Raw genomic sequence first — 18,312 nt, forward strand, 5'->3', positions numbered from 1 at the left:
CAAAGATAAGTAAACAGTTATAAATAAGTTGTCAGATATGTACTTGTATACAGTAAGAATACATAAAGATACAGATAAAAATGAATTTGCGTTGGGTAAAAAATAATATGAAAGTGTATTATTATTATCCAGGAAGTCCATTGTTATTAATTAGTAATAACACAAAAAATAACTAACTGTTAAGTCTATATATTGTTGCCTGGGCAATCATTTTAAATCTATAAGACTCGTGGGCAATCATGCGGCATCAAAGGCACCTTGGACATCCGATCTAAAGAATGGAACCTCGGGGAATGTAAAACAATAATACCTTCATGGATAGATCCGGTTGAAAACATACAAAAATTAAAATACAAACTGAGTCAGATGATTCATTCCTATGCACAAGTTCTTTTACCGTCAGCTTTGTACGAATTTCTCTTCGTCCGGCCTGAGTTAATTGTAAGGGTGCATTTTTTTTCTGTTTACAAAGCATTCTGCAGTACGAAGCTCCACACTTCGAATATCCGGCACAAAAGGATCTTTGTCCTATTAGACATTATGAAATTAATTAGCCCCAACGTACTTCTGCCCCGCCAACTTCAGAAAGCTTAAAACAAATTGTGGGATAAATGTACAATGTATGCAATGTTCGTAGATAGATATATGTATTTGCCTACATGGATCGCTTATAAAACTGAACCATGCCCTATTCAATGATGGACGAATTTAACCCATTATGCTTGACAAAATATATTAAATTTAAAAATATTCCCCTTAAATTCACTAATTTCGTGGTCCGCTTGACCAATTAATACATTAAAATTAATTAAGGTTTTTAGTTGAGATGCAAAAACTTAATTAATTGTAAAATATTCCCCTTGTTTTTCAATTTTGATATATGCCGTTAAAACTTAGGCATTACTAGCAATGCTAAAACATTTACCGGTCAATAAACAATGCTTTCATTAAGGCTACATTAACTAAGTTTTAGCAACAAAAGGATTTTAGCACTAGTCAACATGCGAATCTATTTATGAAGGTTCAATGATGCGAGTGAAACGAAGGAAGTTTAATTTGGAATGCATTAAATTCAGTAATAAAAACAAGAATTTTATACCAGTATAATTGAAGTTTTTCTCAGTAAAACTATTTAAACGCAGTTTTAGACCTAAAACTGTCCATAATAAACAACCTAATAGAAACAGACGTATATAGAAAACCCACAACTACAGACACTATGATACCAGCGGATTCTTCCCACCCATGGTCCCAAAAGGCTGCCGGTTTCATTTGGCTCATAGACCGGATGTTAAAACTTCCGCTACACCTGATAACTATAAAAAAGAATTAAAAACTATTAAAACCTTAGGATTAAACAACGGGTATCAAGAAATATTTATTGATAGGTTGCTAGTTAAAAGAATAAAAAAATTAACTTTAAACGAATCAACAATAGGACTCAGCCACCCCACCACAAATGAATCATTAGGTTTCCGTTGATTGCCATACATTGGTGAATTATCGGAAAAAGTTTGTAAAATTTTTAAACAAGAAGGTTTTAGAATAGCATTTAGAAGTACGGGTTCACTTAAAAACATCCTCTCAAAACCTAAAGACAAGGTAGACAACTTGGCAAAAAGTGGGGTTTACCAACTCAATTGTAATGATTGTGATATTAAATATATAGGACAAAGCGGTAGAGAAATAAAAACAAGAATAAAAGAACACTTGCCTAAATCGAGCAAATTTTCGGAATTTATGGACCATCTAAAAGAAACANTACTGTGAGTAGGAACTGTCTTTTTAAAAAGGATTGAACACCACACTCACTCCATCATTTATCATTTCTATTTAAACGCTTTATGCAAGATAACATAAATTTTCAGTATCTCCAAAGTCATTTAATCAACTATTGATCAGTACATAAATAATCCATCTTAAATTTAAATAAGTTATTAACTATTTCTAAACTAAAACTTAAAAAAAACTATTTCTAATTAGTACAAGTATGAACACACACTTGCAATAATAAAAGTTATGGCTTCAGCAATATTAATTGGCCCAAAGGCGCTAAGGCCGGGACGGTACAACCTCGGGGCATAACCATTGCCCATAAAACCGTCCCTCTGTCGCTAAAAATGCAATAAAAGTATCATTAAAAAAAGTGGAAGCGTCGATGGGCAGGATCAGCAGAGAGACTCACGCGTATCACGAGCAATGTGGACGGTGGCCTTCAGAGGACCTGACGTAGAAGAGTCATCTTCGCACGATTAAGAATGGGCCTGCGAGGTTGACACACGTTGGATTACTTTTGAGTCAAATCCCGCGTATGTGTCCAGTAAGCAGAAAAAGGTTGCTCGATGTGTCCCGCATGAGTGCAATTCATTTGCTCCATATAGAGTAGGCGGGAAAACGAAAATGCCATCCGATATGAGAATTATGCTAAAGCACAGCAGCGACTATCTGGTCCCCTGTTTCGCGTCTTGGAATTAACAGGATTGTATTGTATATAATAATGATAGTTTTGGCGTGAACGTGTAATGTAAGAAGGTCGATTGCGGAATATTGATTACCCCATCGACCTACAGTTAGGTTAGTTACATAATGGGAGTAAAGGCTGATGGAGGAATATCGAGTATTCCACCACCCTAATTGAGTGAATGGTATGAAAATAGGAAAGAATGTTTTTAAGAATGAGTGAGAGTGTGAATGGGTTTAGAACGGAACTGATTGCGTTAGGTGCTGAAATGACCTGGCTCTTGGCAGCACCCTGAGCCCAATCTCGGTGGGTGGACGGATAAAATTTAGGTCTGACCCCGGATTGCCAACACCCGGGGTAGGTGATTCTCGAGTCCTGCCGGTGATTTACTGTAAATTACAAAAGCTGGTGTTGTCGGTGGACTTCAGAAGTGATAGGCTCAACTCTGTACACTTTATTTACATGCATATGCAGATATCAGCTTATATAAATCAGTAATCAGTAATCAATGAATTTGCTCAAAATCACCAGAAATATTTTTTTTAAGTCCTGGTGAAGGAGACGTATTTACTGAAAAAAGACGTAAAATCTTGTTTGTGTTTTTTTTAAATTAACACTATTTCTGATTTGTATATAAATTTATTATATTAATGCTGATATCAATCAAATCAAAATAATTTGCTATATATGGAGTTTACCGTACACAGGATTGACAAACTGACAACTGATGATACGTTCGGTTTTGATAATTACTGTTCGCATTGTTTAAAAATCCGGTTGTTTTTATTGTTATTAAAAAGAAATATTCAGCGCGAGTTTAATAAAAATGTCCTAATAAATATTTGGCTAAGTTGCCGTTTTGCACATATAAAACTTCGAAGCTGCACATCAAGTTAGAAGAGGGCATTATTTCCCAGGAGAGAAGGAAGACTTCTGTACGTTAGTTTTCTCTCTTTCTGCCTAGCTTAGCGGATAAATTTTGTTTTGATTTATTTTTTCAGGAACTTCTTTTAAATATGTAAAAATTTAATATGTATATCATTCTAATCAGAAGAGTTAACGAGGGCATTTGGTTTGGTCTAGTTTTAATTAACGGTTAATTTAGTTTTATAGAGGCGATAAAACGTAACGGCGGACTTTAACAGAGTCCGCGTCGGTGCGTTCAAGTTTGCTGGAATGAGTACGAGAATAAAATAACAAGAGTCCTGCGCCAAATTGGAATTGAATGGGTTTGAATTTTTTCTTTTCCTTTCGAGCTTCAATAATGGAAGTCCGTGCTTTCCACGGGCCAATCCGGCCAGAATGGCCGCTGCCAGGTCGTATCATTTCATCGCTGTAATCCTCGCGGGACTGGCAATCCTTATCTCTCCCTTTGGGATAAAACCTTTCTCGTTGCTTCTATTTTCGGGCCTGTAGGTCACGAGGTAAACTACATGCCTATTGGATTTGAGGTCGTGTTGATAATCTTTTAAAAATAGCTGAACTTCCCTCATCCATCTATGACAATCGAAAAAGCCCTCTTTCGTAAAGACTGTCCATCTTTACTGGAACATATTCAGCATATTCCGCCGTATGCTGAATAAGATTTGATGGTTCATTACGAGATTTTGAGTAGTTATGAAATACATGTAATGTCATGTTTGTGTTCAATGACTGACTATTCGATGACATGCATTTAATGTATGTTTGTATTTTATTCCTATCACCACACATTTCTATATAGAACGAAGGAATGACACCCTTCAATTAAGGGTGACACATCGAGCCTCTATAAAATTCTTCTATATGCTGGTCAAATAAGTGAGCTTTGACCAAAAAGTAAGTGTCCTGGCATGGCCTATACGTAAGAGGGTGAGGGTGATGATTCTTTTATGATTCAGATCCTACCAGGGCCAACCATCGACGGTGCTCTTAATACGTAGGAACTATTCTTCTCCTTTTTAACTTTCTCTATTTTATATATCGACATCCGTACAATAAACGTATAATTCTTTGCCGATCTGACCCCCTAACTTCTTTTTAATAATGTGTTTATGGCATTTTTAAGGTCAGATGTTCGAAGTAGGCAGATCTGGATGTTGGGACGTCCCGGCCTTAACCGCCTCGACCGCCTTTTATCACAGCATTTTCCAAGACAGATGAGGTAATATGCGTTTTTAAGAGCAAAACAAGATAATAAATTGCTAGTTAAATTTTAAACAATTACAAAATTATTTTATTTATTTTGCTGAATTTTTTTTTAAACCATCAATATTAAATTTTTTAAAATTAAAACTCATGAATTTCTAATATTGACTAATTTAGTTTACATTAAAACAAGGATCTTGTTTGTAATATAACGTTCAAAATACTTATAGTTTAAAATAAATAACAAAATACAAGTGCCCTAGTTTTTTTGTCTTTGAGTGTACATAATAATGAATTCTAGGTTGAATTAATAATAAAACCTTTTTACATTCTCCGGATGAAACTAGCCTCTAAATATTTACATAACGCAGCACATTCTCTGCCATTTATAAAATCACGAAGTTCACGTGCTTCAGTTAATCTTTCTTTGTTAAAATAGTTAAACCTGTATGGTGTGCAAATAAGATTTTACAAGCTTCAAATTTCACAAAGGGCCTCGTCTACCCTTGTAAATTAAAACTCTTTTAACTAAACTTAGCAACTCACGCTTGGCTTTTATCGTACACTTAACATTTTTTAATAACCATAAATTTTGAATTATTGTTTTAGTTCAATTATTTGGTTTTAATAATGTCTTAAGCTCGTTTTTTTTTTTCAAATCGTTTTCCACTTTTATAATAAATTATATTTTTAATACACACTGTACAACGTTTTGCTGTATATTTTGTTGCACTATATTTTCTGAGATCTAATTAGTATTGTTAAACTATCTAATTCATCATGTCAAACTAAATTGAAACATATATAATATATTATTTTACTTCTCCAGTTTTTAATTGTTTTGGCTAGTTGTTACATGACAATTTAATTATCTTTTATTGAAATAGTGAAAATGAAAAAATGGGAGAAATTACAATTAATGAAGGTTTTTAGTTGAGATAAAAAAGTCAATGGCACGAGCGGGATTCGAACCCACGATCTTCGGCTTGATACGCCGCTGCTCTACCACTTGAGCTATCGTGACCTCGATCCACTCGGACACCAACTTCCTATCTCAACCCCACCTTTGAGTTTTCCCTCCTTTTTGCCATTTTTCAAATGTCAGTGTTTGTTATTTCAACTAAAAACCTTAATTAATTGAAATATATTAATTGGTCAAGCTGACCACGAAATTAGTGAATTTAATGAGATAAATGTTCATTTTTCAGTCAACAATAAAGCATTTACATAAACCATCTTTTCATCATAAAGTCATAGCTAAAGGTTTGTATTTGAAAAAATGCAATGAATCATTCATTTAAATTGATGAATCTACATTCATTAAAAAGCTCAAAGTTAGGTAAATTATTATTAATACAAAAAAGGTGAATAATTTAAGTGAGCTCTTTGATTGTTAAAAGAGGAAGCCAGCTAAAGAAAGGTTTTCTGAAAACGCTAGCATACAATAAATTATATTTCCCCCCTTTCACAGAATCGTCGTCTCAATCAGGTATTCATTAAGACATTCCCTTGAAAGATTTTTTTTTAAATTAATTCCAAAAGAAACCCCTTTAGAAAACAATTATTAATTTATTGCAAGATCGCGGACAATCGATGGACTAATGGAAAACGCGGTCAGTTCACAATTTTCAACGGCCCGACGCGCAATCTCTCTTCATGTAAAAGGTGGTCCTTCTTCGACAATTTTCCAATCGGCGATTTTATTTATTTCTATGCCCCATTGTTGCTCTTCGGGTTGACCGTACGCCTGAAATGAAAAACCCTCACCCGCACAATATTTTCAATTTACAGCGCCGTATATTTGATAAGTCCGTTCCGCGAAAAATTAAAAAAAAAAAAGAGGGTACACTTTATATCATCAATGAACAATTTTTTCACTTTTATTTAGGTAAAAGTTAGTTTGTAAATTTCTCCAGCCATGTTATGATCAAATTTTTGAAATATCTTTTCTTTACCCTATAACCAGCACTTTATGTACCTCAGGACTCGTCAATTGTAGATAAAATTACATAAATACAAATAAAAACAGAAATAAGATAAAACATGATAGTCTAGTTAGCAATGTAGTTATTGGGGGTAAAACCTTCCATTTACGTTAATAAATTGCATTCAGACAATAAATCCATTCACGCTACCCCTGAGTACTTAAAATTCCTCGGGGTGATTGGGGCTAATATCTTTCATTCACGCTAATAAATTACGTACACAAACCACCCGCCGTTTACAATACCCAACAGTACTGGATATTCCTCTGCTTAATTGGGGATAATCCCCTCCATTCACGCTTATAAATTTTAAATGAAAAATGGCAAAAAGGAGGGAAAATTCAAAAAGTGGGGTTGAGATGGGAAGTTGGTGTCCGAGTGGATCGAGGTCACGATAGCTCAAATGGTACAGCATCGGCGTATCTAGCCGAAAATCGTGGGTTCGAATCCCGCTCGTGACACTGACTTTTTTATCTCAACTAAAAACCTTAATTAATTGAAACTTGTATTCACACACCACAATACATCCACACTACACAAGAGGCCTTGATATTTCTCGTAGTAATTTGGGATAAGCGCCTCTACTCGCGCTAATAAATTGCAGTCACAAACCGAACTTCGTTCACTCCACGCCTGGGTGCTCGATATTCCTTGAAGCAATTGAGAATAAGCTCCTCCATTCATTCTACTAAATTATAATCAGACACCACAATGCGTTCTCTACATTACTCGGGATGATTGGGTTACCTCAAGGAAAAGAAAATGAGTATAATCAATTCTTTTCTGTATAAAATAATACACCTTAAACTGACGTTATCAACAAAAAATACAAAATAAGCAACATAAAGCTAAGGCTCTGCTTACATATAATCACAGTCAATAAACTAGACATACACAAAATCTAACCGTCACAAAAACAAAGTTGTACCAACTAATAAATCTTTTTAACCAATTAATAAAGTATAAAACTAAATACAACTAACACAATTGGAAAAAACCTTAGACATCGTCAAACAATAACATGGGTATATGGAGAAATATTTACCAGCACATGAAGGAATAAAGACAGATACAAAAAAAAATATGAAGTTTATAAATTTGCATCTGAACATCTTCATAAAAAATTATTATCCTTTTACAATTTTATATTTAACGCCGATAAAGTTCAACTCTTTTTGGGAAGATCAATTATTTTCACTTTAGACAAGCAGGGAAAATTGAATGCTGTAACTACTGTGTTATTTCATATATTAATGCATTTTCGAATATATTTTTTTCAAACCTCTTTCTCGATTCCCTTAATGAGTTCGGAAAAGAAAAATGACAGCATCTTCACCCTAAAATATTATTTTACCTACATTATTTTATTTATCGTGTTTATTTTAAATAAATAAAAAAGTTTATGGTTTCTTTCTTGATTTCAAGTCTGCCTTTGATTGTTCTGATAGGTTATACAAGAGCTCAATTTTTGAGTAAAAACCGTCTCATTATTAAATTATTATTTTCATACATCTGCTGTTAAAGTTAGTAAATGGATTTCTACATATTGTGAGGTAGTTTTGGTGTTAGACAGGGTTGTACCCTGAGCCCGCTATTGTTCTCTCTCTCTCTCTATTTCTAGCCGATCTCCTTGAAAGTATCGAATATGAATGCAATAATTCTCCAAATGACCTAACACAATTAGTCTATTATTTATACACGAAAGATTTAAACTGTAGTTCAGAATTAACGAAAGACTGACCTAAACTAACATCAAGGTCGATCAACCCGCTGAAAATCATGTCATTATTAATTTTACAATTTTATTTCTTTTGAGTATTTGTATTTTTTCAATTACTAATCTTTTTATGTAATGTTTTGGTAGAAATGAAAACGTTAGTGTCACGAGCGGGATTCGAACCCACGACCTTCGGCTAAATACGCCGCTGCTCTACCACGTAACTTCGATCCACTCGGACACCAACTCCCCATCTCAACCTACAACCTTTCTAATTTTCCCTCTTTTTGCCATTTTTCACATGTCGTGAATCAGGATTCGATTCTCGGCTATATATGAAGTGGCCTTTTAGTTAAGATATACTTCGTTTTACTTATTAAATCCATTATATTTAGTGGTCTATTGATCAAATTACTTCTTTCAATTACTAATCTTTTTATGTAAGGTTTTGGTTGAAATGAAAAAGTTAGGGTCACGAGTGGATCGAAGTCACAATAGTTCATGCGGTAGAGCAGCGGCGTATTTAGCCGAAGGTCGTGGGTTCGAATCCCGCTCGTGACCCTAACTTTTTCATTTCAACCAAAACCTTACATAAAAAGATTAAGTAATTGAAAGAAGTAATTTGGTCAATAGACCACTAAATACAAGGGATTTGTATTTTTTTAATACTTTTTATTGCCGAGGATCCATGCATTGAAGGTAATAGAAAAATAAACGCCCCTCTCTAACGATCAGTTCAATGAATAGTTTACTTGTAAAATCGTTCTTAAAGGAATGAAGATGAACAATTACAATTGGCGAAAAAATTCGCTGTTGTGAAATCCTTTTCTCGATAAACGAGACGACCGTATACTGCGTCTTGATAAAACTTTTATCTTATCTGGTCCGCCCATTCTTGCTATTAGTCTCTACTCAGACCCGTTTCAGCTCAATGTAAGGAATTTTCTTTGTATGTAACATAGTTCGTCGGGGAGTTATATAGTAAAATCTGTCGTGTAAATGTTTACTGATAAATCTTCATTTTCTGTCAAAATCGTTGCTGTTGCTGTAGACAGAAATTGAAAATATCATTATACATTTACCTAACTTTCTCAGATTTATTGACAATCTTGATATTTGAAGTTTAAATTAATTTTTACTGTACGACTTAACGGTAAACTACGTTGAATATGAACGATGTAGGGAAAACGGGGAATTTCTAGTCAACTTTGCTCAACTACCGTGAAACTTGGAAGAACGGATATGAATGTGATTTGTTTTGATGGGAGTCGTATCGAGCTGTTTGCGAGGTGCTCCACATCGATAACAAAACTTCAACAGATTATACGATCCCATGGCGGCAGAGAGTTGGGACAACAGGTCTGGGAACGGCCCTGGGTAGAAAAACAAAAAACAGAAAAACATATAGGAGGAAACGCTTGTAGCCAATTTGCCACGAGTCGATAAATCCATAGTTTTCTTGACCGAGTATTTCATTCCATTCCTACAAATTATGAAATTGATATCGATCCAGACCATGCGCTGTTTGTACCGTGTGCTTCAATTTCTCCAAATACTTACGACGATGTAAACCTTATCGATTTTACTGTAAGAGGGTATAAATCATTCAGCGATGCTAATGTATAGAAACGGAATCTAAAAACATCGACGTTAAGAACCAATTTTTTTATATCAGTCGTCCATTCCTCCATTCAAAGTGTTTAATTCCAGATTCAAAGCCAAGATACGAAGAAGCGCTAATCAATATTGATTGTATATATTGGGTTGTCCGGAAAATAATGCAGGATTTTGGTATTAAACAAAAAAAAAGAAACTAGTTACTTTAAAGCAATGTTCTTTAATCAAAATAATTTCCCATACTCTCAACACATTTCTCCCAACGTGTTGGTAACTTATTAATTCCGTCTGAGTAGAATTCAGAATTTTTAGAATTGATAAAGTCAATAAATGCATTTTCCAGTTCCGTTTGATTTTTGAATATTATGTGTTGTAAGTAGTGGTCCAGGTGTCTAAAAAAATGGTAGTCAGTAGGCGAGAGGTCCGGAGAGTAGGGTGGGTGAGGCAAAGTTTCATAGCCAAGCTCCAATAATTTTTGTGACGTTACACGTGACACATGTGGTCGAGCGTTGTCATGCAACAAAATGGGCCCTTTCCGATTGTCCAAAGAGGGCTTCATTACTGCCAATTTCTGATGCATGGTATTAATTTGGTTACAGTATGATTCAGCATTGATGGTTTCGCCAGGATTTAAGAAGCTGTAGTGTATTAAACCAAATGAAGCCCACCATACCGTAACCATTACCTTTTTTTGATGAGTTGGGGGCTTTGGAAAATGTATTGGAGCTTCTCCTTTGTCGAGCCACTGTCCAGAACGTCTAGTGTTATCGTAGAGAATCCACTTTTCGTCACATGTAACAATTCTGGCCAGAAATGGGTCATTTTTGTTTCGACAAAGAAGTGATGCACAAACATCAAAGCGCTGATTTTTTTGGCGATCGTTTAATGAGTGTGGAACCCAATTTTCGAGTTTTTTCACTTTTCCAATCGCCTTGAGGTGGTCAGCGACGGTCGTTTTACTGACTTTGAGTTGCTCTGCAAGTTCTCGAACAGTTGTTTTGGGGTTTTCTTCCACCACTGATCGCAGAACATCATCATTAAGAGAGGAAGGCCTTCCACGACCTTCTTCATCTTCAAGGCTGAAATCTCCCTCCCGAAATTTTTTAAACCACCTTTGCACAGTGCACTCATTAACACAACCCTCGCCCCAGACTTGGTTAATGTTTCTAGCCGTTTGGGCTCCGCTTCGGCCGAGTTTAAACTCGTAAAAGAAAATCGTACGAAATTCTCGCTTTGACATTATAAGGATGACTGAATTATTTCCAAGTAGCGGAATGCTACAGAGGTAAACAAACAATATCATTTGGAAGAGGATTAATAAGTGTTGACATTCATACAAATGAGTAATCCTGTAAACGTAAACAGAATATTTTATATAGATTTTTTTTAATGAAAACTTAAAATCCTGCATTATTTTCCGGACAACCCGATATCTATTGACATTCACCCCAAAATCAACATCCAATTAACCCATTTCTGATCTATCTATTCTAGGTATTACCTCAAATGCATTTGTGTTATAAAGTAATTTCAAATATTCAAATGCGTCCGTTTACAAACTGCTGTCTTTTTTTATTAACTTTTAATTACATAATAAATTCTAATATACAATGCAAACAAATAACAACAAATAATCAACGTCAATATAAGTCGGACCAGGATGAGATGTGATACCTTTACTTGAATATTTATTTAGAAAGCGTGAGATGCGGTCTGGTGTGATGTAGGTATCAGAAAAACATTTTCTTTATCGTGCCAACGTTTCAATCTTTAATGAGATCATCTTCAGGGCCTGAGATTTACAAACATTGTTTACATATAACAATTACATTTTGGATGTGGAAAAGTGAATTTATACAATGCAAAATATATTTTTTTTTATATATTCAGTCAAAGTATTTCTACTCCCTCAAAGTGTTTGTCTTCTGTGAATATATAAAAAAAATATATTTTGCATTGTATAAATTCTCTTTTCCACATCCAAAATGTAATTGTTATATGTAAACAATGTTTGTAAATCCCAGGCCCTGAAGATGATCTCAATAAAGATCGAAACGTTGGCACGATAAAGAAAATGTTTTTCTGATACCAACAACACACCAGACCGCATATCACGATTTCTAAATAAATATCGATTAACGGTCAGTAATCACCACACACACCTTTACTTGAAGTTTAGTCCTTACACATCATCAGCAGATTTGGTCTGTCGGCCGGTTCTCGACATTTCGCCATCTTCAATGGCGTTCCATCCAAACATGAAAATCAACTTAAAAAACTTAAGGCCAAATGAGTCACATAATGGCTTGAAAATGGTTAATTTATTTTTCATGCAATAATAAACCTCGAAAAGAGCACAATTAAGACAAATTAATACATAGAACAATAACTAAGATGGCGAGAAGCCGAAACGCTTCTGACAGACCAAGCAATGATTCGAGATTGATTTAAAAATCAGTTGTCAACAGAAATATCTGTTAGTTTTCGCGTACCCAAAGTACTAGAAGAGAAATGTACTGCTGGTTCAAAACGCAATTTTCATCAAGATGGACCACTATAATGGGTCAAATCCCCGCTGATAGAACTTATAGATAGATAAATTGAGTTATTTCTCGATAGGAATCCACTTAGTTCTACGGATAAGGATGTTCACCACCTCTTTCCGAGGCATGCTTTTTGAAGTGCCCTCAGAATTTTTAAACAACAAATAAATACAGTCTACCGACCATGCGCATAGACTGTACTGTACTACACTAAACTGTACAGAACAGAATACAAAGAACCTCCGTGATTTGTCCCAATTGCAAATATAATTTATTTCTATCACAATATCTCTAGTGGTTAGGTCCACCTCGCTTAGATCATACTGGCCAACATATAAGTTTTTGCATTTCTGAATGATTTTTTTTTTTTTTGTAATATATTGTATTCATATTCTATACGTCAAGATAGCTCAAATGGATAGAACAACGGCGTATTGAGCCGAAGATCGTGCGTTCGAATCCCGCTCATGACATCAATGTTTCATCTCAACCAAAAACCTTACATAAAATGAATAATTAATATGTCAATTATGACCACTAAGCAAATATGGATTATACAAATGGCGGACCATCTAAGGAGGGAAACAATCAAGATCACACCGTCAGGTTCAAAATTCGATATTGAGTGTTCGCCAACGTTATAATTGAAGTACAGTTAACTTCAGTTTAAAAAATCCGATTTAAATTAAAACTCGCTCGTAATGTTCACAAACACATACAATTTAACACAAGCAAAAATTGTTCGGAAAATCGGCGAAATATCACCGAAATAACGCATTTTTCACAGAAGCGAAGTGAACCTATCGAACGTACTCAAGAAAGATAATTTCGGTTGTCATCCCGGAAGTATAAAATTAGTAGAATAGTAGATTTTAATTATACGCAACCGAATGCAGACCGCAGGTTCACAAAGAAATATAGTATAGGTATATTTTTCCATTTAGTGAAATTTTACGTTATTAACAGAACTCATATTGATAATTGAAATTGTCACTTTACTGGGTGTACTTGCGCTGGTTGATGTTTCACTTAAACCTTTTCCAGCTTCACGCTATCTTCAGTGAGATACATACTAACAACGAGCACCAACTTTCACTTACATATTTTTCCTTAAGAATTAATTTTGCCTGCGTTATTGATTTCGTTGGTTTAACAAGCCATTTGAATACCATTGACTTATTTTCTCATGATCTATAGTATCTAAAATGTCTATATTTATCTTTAGTTTTTTAGTTACTGGCAATAGCGCCATTTCTAACAAACTTTTTAAATCTCAATCAATCCTGCATCGGTATTAATATATTGGAGTGAGAGAATTTAAAAAATTATTTTTTATTTCCAAGTTTTATACACTGACTGATAATAATGCAATTTAATAGTGCTTCCAACTTCTGTATTATTTATTATGGATAATGAAAATTGAAAAATGGGAAAAAGGAGGGAAAATTCAAAAGGTGGGGGTTGAGATGGGAAGTTCGTGTCTGAGAGGATCGAAGTCACGATAGCTCAAAAGGTAGAGCAACGGCGTTTCTAGCCGAAGGTCGTGCGTTCGAATCCCGCTCGTGACACTGACTTTTTATCTCAACCAAGACCTTACATAAAGATTACTTAATTGAAAAAAGTTATTTGGTCAATCGGACCACGAACTCTAATGGATAATCTTATGACCTTAAACATCAGTTCTTCAGGGAGGAGTTGGATTTTCCACGGATCTGTACGAAGGATAACTGGATCATCGGTTCAATATTTATTCTTTGCTATTCCTTCTCAAAATATACAGTTTAAGGCAAATTCCTCGGATAAATTTAGACGCGTATAATTGGCTCTTCTGATGCCTGGTAACAAAATAGAGATTCATAGTACAAATAAATCCAGCCAATTAAGAGACATAATTTCTAATCATTATTTTACCATTCGCTTATGTTGAGAGTGTTTTAAAATACGCGCACCGTATAATTGTTCGTCATTGGGAATGAAGGAAGTCAAATCATGCCAACGTAAACGAGCCATTTTTTAAAACAAACCCCTGATTAAGAACAAACAATTAGTGGCGATATTTTTAAAACTGGGGCGACCTTGAAACCCGGAAAAATTCCAACACGCAAAGAAATTAAGTGGAAATAATCGGTTCAGTGTCGCCTGACTATCTCGAACCGTGAAACTTACCGGTCCGACTTAAGTTCCTTTAACGTCGAGTTGGCGTGTCGACGATTAATCGATTCTTCGGACGTGCAGTTGAACGGAGCGACACCTACAAGTAATAGTGCCTACGCAAATTGAACGACATGAATACTAAGAGGGACTCCAGCAGAGTAGATTACTATGATCAATCCAGTTGGATTAACCCTTATCCGGTCTTAAATTGGATTTTGATATAATAAACTTACTGTCAACGGGGTTGGAATAAAATTCCAAAGGCTATAAATGCTTCGACTACGTCTACTATACAAAGTTCTGCATGTTTAAACGTTACAAGAACTTTTTTAACTTTTTTTATGAAATTACCAATCCTAACAAAATTGACTAGGTTCAAAAGAAAAGAAAAAAGAAAGAGAATACACAATACTGACAACTTATTTCCTTCAACTTAATTACTTTCCTGCTCTAAAAAGGACAAGTATAATGTGACAATAATTAAATTTGAAGATGATATTGAAACCATGTAATTTAATATATTATTATTACATATATATATTTTATATATTCAAACAAAACGAGAACAAGTTTTCTATACCAAAGGGTTTTCTGTAAATATTGCACTGGGACTAGCTTAGATAGAATCTGCATTATACACGGTGTAACTTTTTAAGTCCCACTGGTTTTCTCAAAACCTCAACCTAGAAAAAAATTTAACATATTTTTCTTAGCATAGGCTCTATTATCCAACACTACAAATTTTTCAGGTTTTTGAGAATTTATTTTCAAAAAGTTGAAAACAACCATTTATATTAAAATGGTAGAATATTTGAAAACAAAAATTTCGTCTTTTAACTTTAAAAAAAATTGAAAAACTATAATTATGGCAATGTTTTAATCTAGCGCTTATAGTAAAAAAAATGCGTTATTAATTTTTTTTTCTAAGTTGAATATTTTTTGAGAAAACCAAAGGAGAATAGTAAGTCGAAACCCTGTGTAACGTTTTTATGAACGATTTTTTATCATAATGATTTTACTATATGATTTTATGTTTATTTTATTAAGATCATTTTACGATATTTTCGCTATTTTTCATCAAATCGAATTGACGTGAACGATCTGTAAATGAAAATGGAAGTTACCATTTAAAAAAAAAACTTTCATATTTCAATTTTATTAACACGTTTAAAAAAATGTAATTTTTGCAATGCTTTAAAGTAGAACGAATGCTTTAAAATACGGATTAATTTTTTGTTCTCGGTTGAGCAGTTTTTGGAAAAACCAAGGGATACACTTAGGAAATTGAAACCCTTTGTATAAAACGTTTTTATTATTGATTTATTTATTTTATTATTTATTGTAATGATTTTGTTATAGGATTTTATATTTTTTTTAATAAGATGATTTTGTGAAATATTTTCGACAATTTTCATAAAATCTAATTGACTCAATGAATCCGCAATTGAAAATGTAGTCTAAACATTAAAAAAAATTTAACTTTTTTAAGAAATTGAAAAAACTGTAACTATTGCAATTTTTTAAAGTAGAGCTTAGGCTAAAAAAAATACGGTTTATATTTTTTTTCAGGTTCTGTAGTTTTTGAGAATAAAGGGGGACTATTAAGTTGTAACTAGATTTTTAAACAACTGTAATTATTTCAACATTTTAAAATAGAGCTTATGGTAAAAAAAAGTACTGTTTAATTTATTTTATTGTGTAGTTTTTGATAAAACTAGGATGAAAATAATGAGTTAACACCCTGTATATCGTATTAATAGACGCTAAAGATAATATGTGTAATTGCATTATCTGATTAATATTTTAGTCCAGCATAAGTAATAAAACATAAATATGCTCACGGTTTTTATCATGTAAAAATATGATCGTTTATTAATTGTTTCTAATGAAATAAGACTATAAAATAACCACAGGAAAATTGCAACGACGGTCGAATTTTTTTATATCTACATCGATTTTTGTTATCTCGTACTTGACTTATGTCAAGAGACACGTTGATAACGAGTTTTCAGTCTGTTTCTACCCATAAAACGAGAACGAGGATTATCACATTACGGAGTAAGTCGGTTTGCGTAATTGCACCAATTTTATTTTCCAATCCCGCATCCAGGAAATAACGTTTGTGAATTAAAATCGTAAAGCGTACACGTTCAACGTATGCACACGATGGCAATTATTAGAGGAAAATTCTGATTTCCGAGGTGAAAATTCACAGTGGGATAGGTTGTCGTGATGTGAGGTTACCGCGGTTTTAAAATCCTTGAAACCGATTTGTAAAAATGAACCTAAGAAAACTAAGGTCAGATTTTACCAAATTAATTTTAATATATAGTATTACATATATTGCGATATAGGATGTTTTCCGGATTATTGTTTAATTTTGAGAATAATCGACCGATAACATCTACAAGTGAATTTCGAACACTCGAATTTTGTAATCTCCAAATATGTTCCAGTCTCGCAAGATATCGAAAAATGCTATTAAATCGTAAACTGTACAGTGTTGAGCATGCAACGAAAAAAACTTGGAATGCTTCAATATTTTTATTATTTGAAGGGTTGTTATATAAAATTTCATCATATCATTTGAAAAATTTTCCGCCTTGAAAAAAGAAACATTCTTGCAATGCCAAACCTGGATTCGTTTGTTACATTTTTCCCTCTGAACAATTTTGCTTAAAAGAACCGGCATACAGAGGAATAACTTCACATTTCCATATAATACATTTAAATATATCAACTCGAAAATATATAATTTAAAAAATATGATATTATATATATNATATATATTCAAAAATATGATAACACCTATCAATCCCGATATTTTTTTTACTTGCTCACCTTAACTAACGTTTTGTTTATATCTATAGTAATATTATTCTTTACCTGGAAGTTAAAAATACATAGCATAGACGACAGTTTTATATTATTTTGACTCTTGACTTGAAAGAGTCAAACCGTATAAAGAGTCTTTCTTCCTTAGAACACAGAGAGGACAGAGAGAGGCTAAGATTTGCAATGAAAACATCAATTGTAGACTGTAGAGAAATGGAAAAAAGTATTCACAGGTGGGAGAAAAGTGGCCCTTAACAGTCCAGATGATGATGGGCAGGCTTCATGTGAAAAAAGTTATATTTCGAAAAGGGTCTAACATCCTCTAGGGCAGCATTTTTTGGGAGACATGTACAGAATTCCTGCCAATCAAGTCGTATCAATAAAGAGGATCACGTGTTTTATGCCTGGCATAAAATCATAGTTGCGCATGATAATGCTTCGCCACGTAAGGTGTTGCTGATAGACCACATCTATCCAATCCTTTGGGTCCGGGCGGACACGTTTGGTAAAATTCAAAAGAAAGATTAGGTCAACGGATCAACCGATTAACCTAGAAACTTTGTGACTAATTTTACAACACTGTTAAAACTTTCACTCTGCACAATGTTAATTTTTTTCTTTTTAGACCGGTCTGTTTTAAATTTGCATGCAAAAAACCTCTTACATAAGTTTGATAAAGATAATTCATAATGAGGCCACATTAGTGATCAACTCTTTAATGTTTAGTTATTCAGATATCGTGAGATGCGGTCGGGAGTGATGTAGGTTTCAGAAAAACATTTTCTTTATCGTGCCAACGTTTCAATCTTTTATTGAGATCATCTTCAGGGCTCAAAGTGTTTGTCTTCTGTGTAATTGTGCCATCCTTGTGTG

At 33.8% G+C, this 18,312-nt stretch overlaps 1 protein-coding gene and 1 long non-coding RNA gene across 2 annotated transcripts in view; one reads left to right on the forward strand and one right to left on the reverse strand.

Annotated features, from left to right (window-relative positions):
* The window catches only part of LOC112126829, a 121,352-nt gene that overhangs the window by 57,079 nt on the left and 45,961 nt on the right, over positions 1-18,312 (reverse strand). The gene's annotated exons all lie outside the window — the stretch shown is intronic.
* The window catches only part of LOC106663563, a 3,722-nt gene continuing 1,978 nt past the window's right edge, over positions 16,569-18,312 (forward strand). The window contains exon 1 of the mRNA XM_014388483.2: positions 16,569-16,662. Within this exon, the coding sequence (XP_014243969.2) occupies positions 16,584-16,662 (79 nt within the window). The 5' untranslated portion in view covers positions 16,569-16,583. The remainder of the gene's footprint in view (positions 16,663-18,312) is intronic.

Source organism: Cimex lectularius, unplaced genomic scaffold (assembly GCF_000648675.2).
Source record: "Cimex lectularius strain Harlan isolate CLEC.00 unplaced genomic scaffold, Clec_2.1 scaffold89, whole genome shotgun sequence".
Lineage (NCBI taxonomy): Eukaryota > Metazoa > Arthropoda > Insecta > Hemiptera > Cimicidae > Cimex > Cimex lectularius.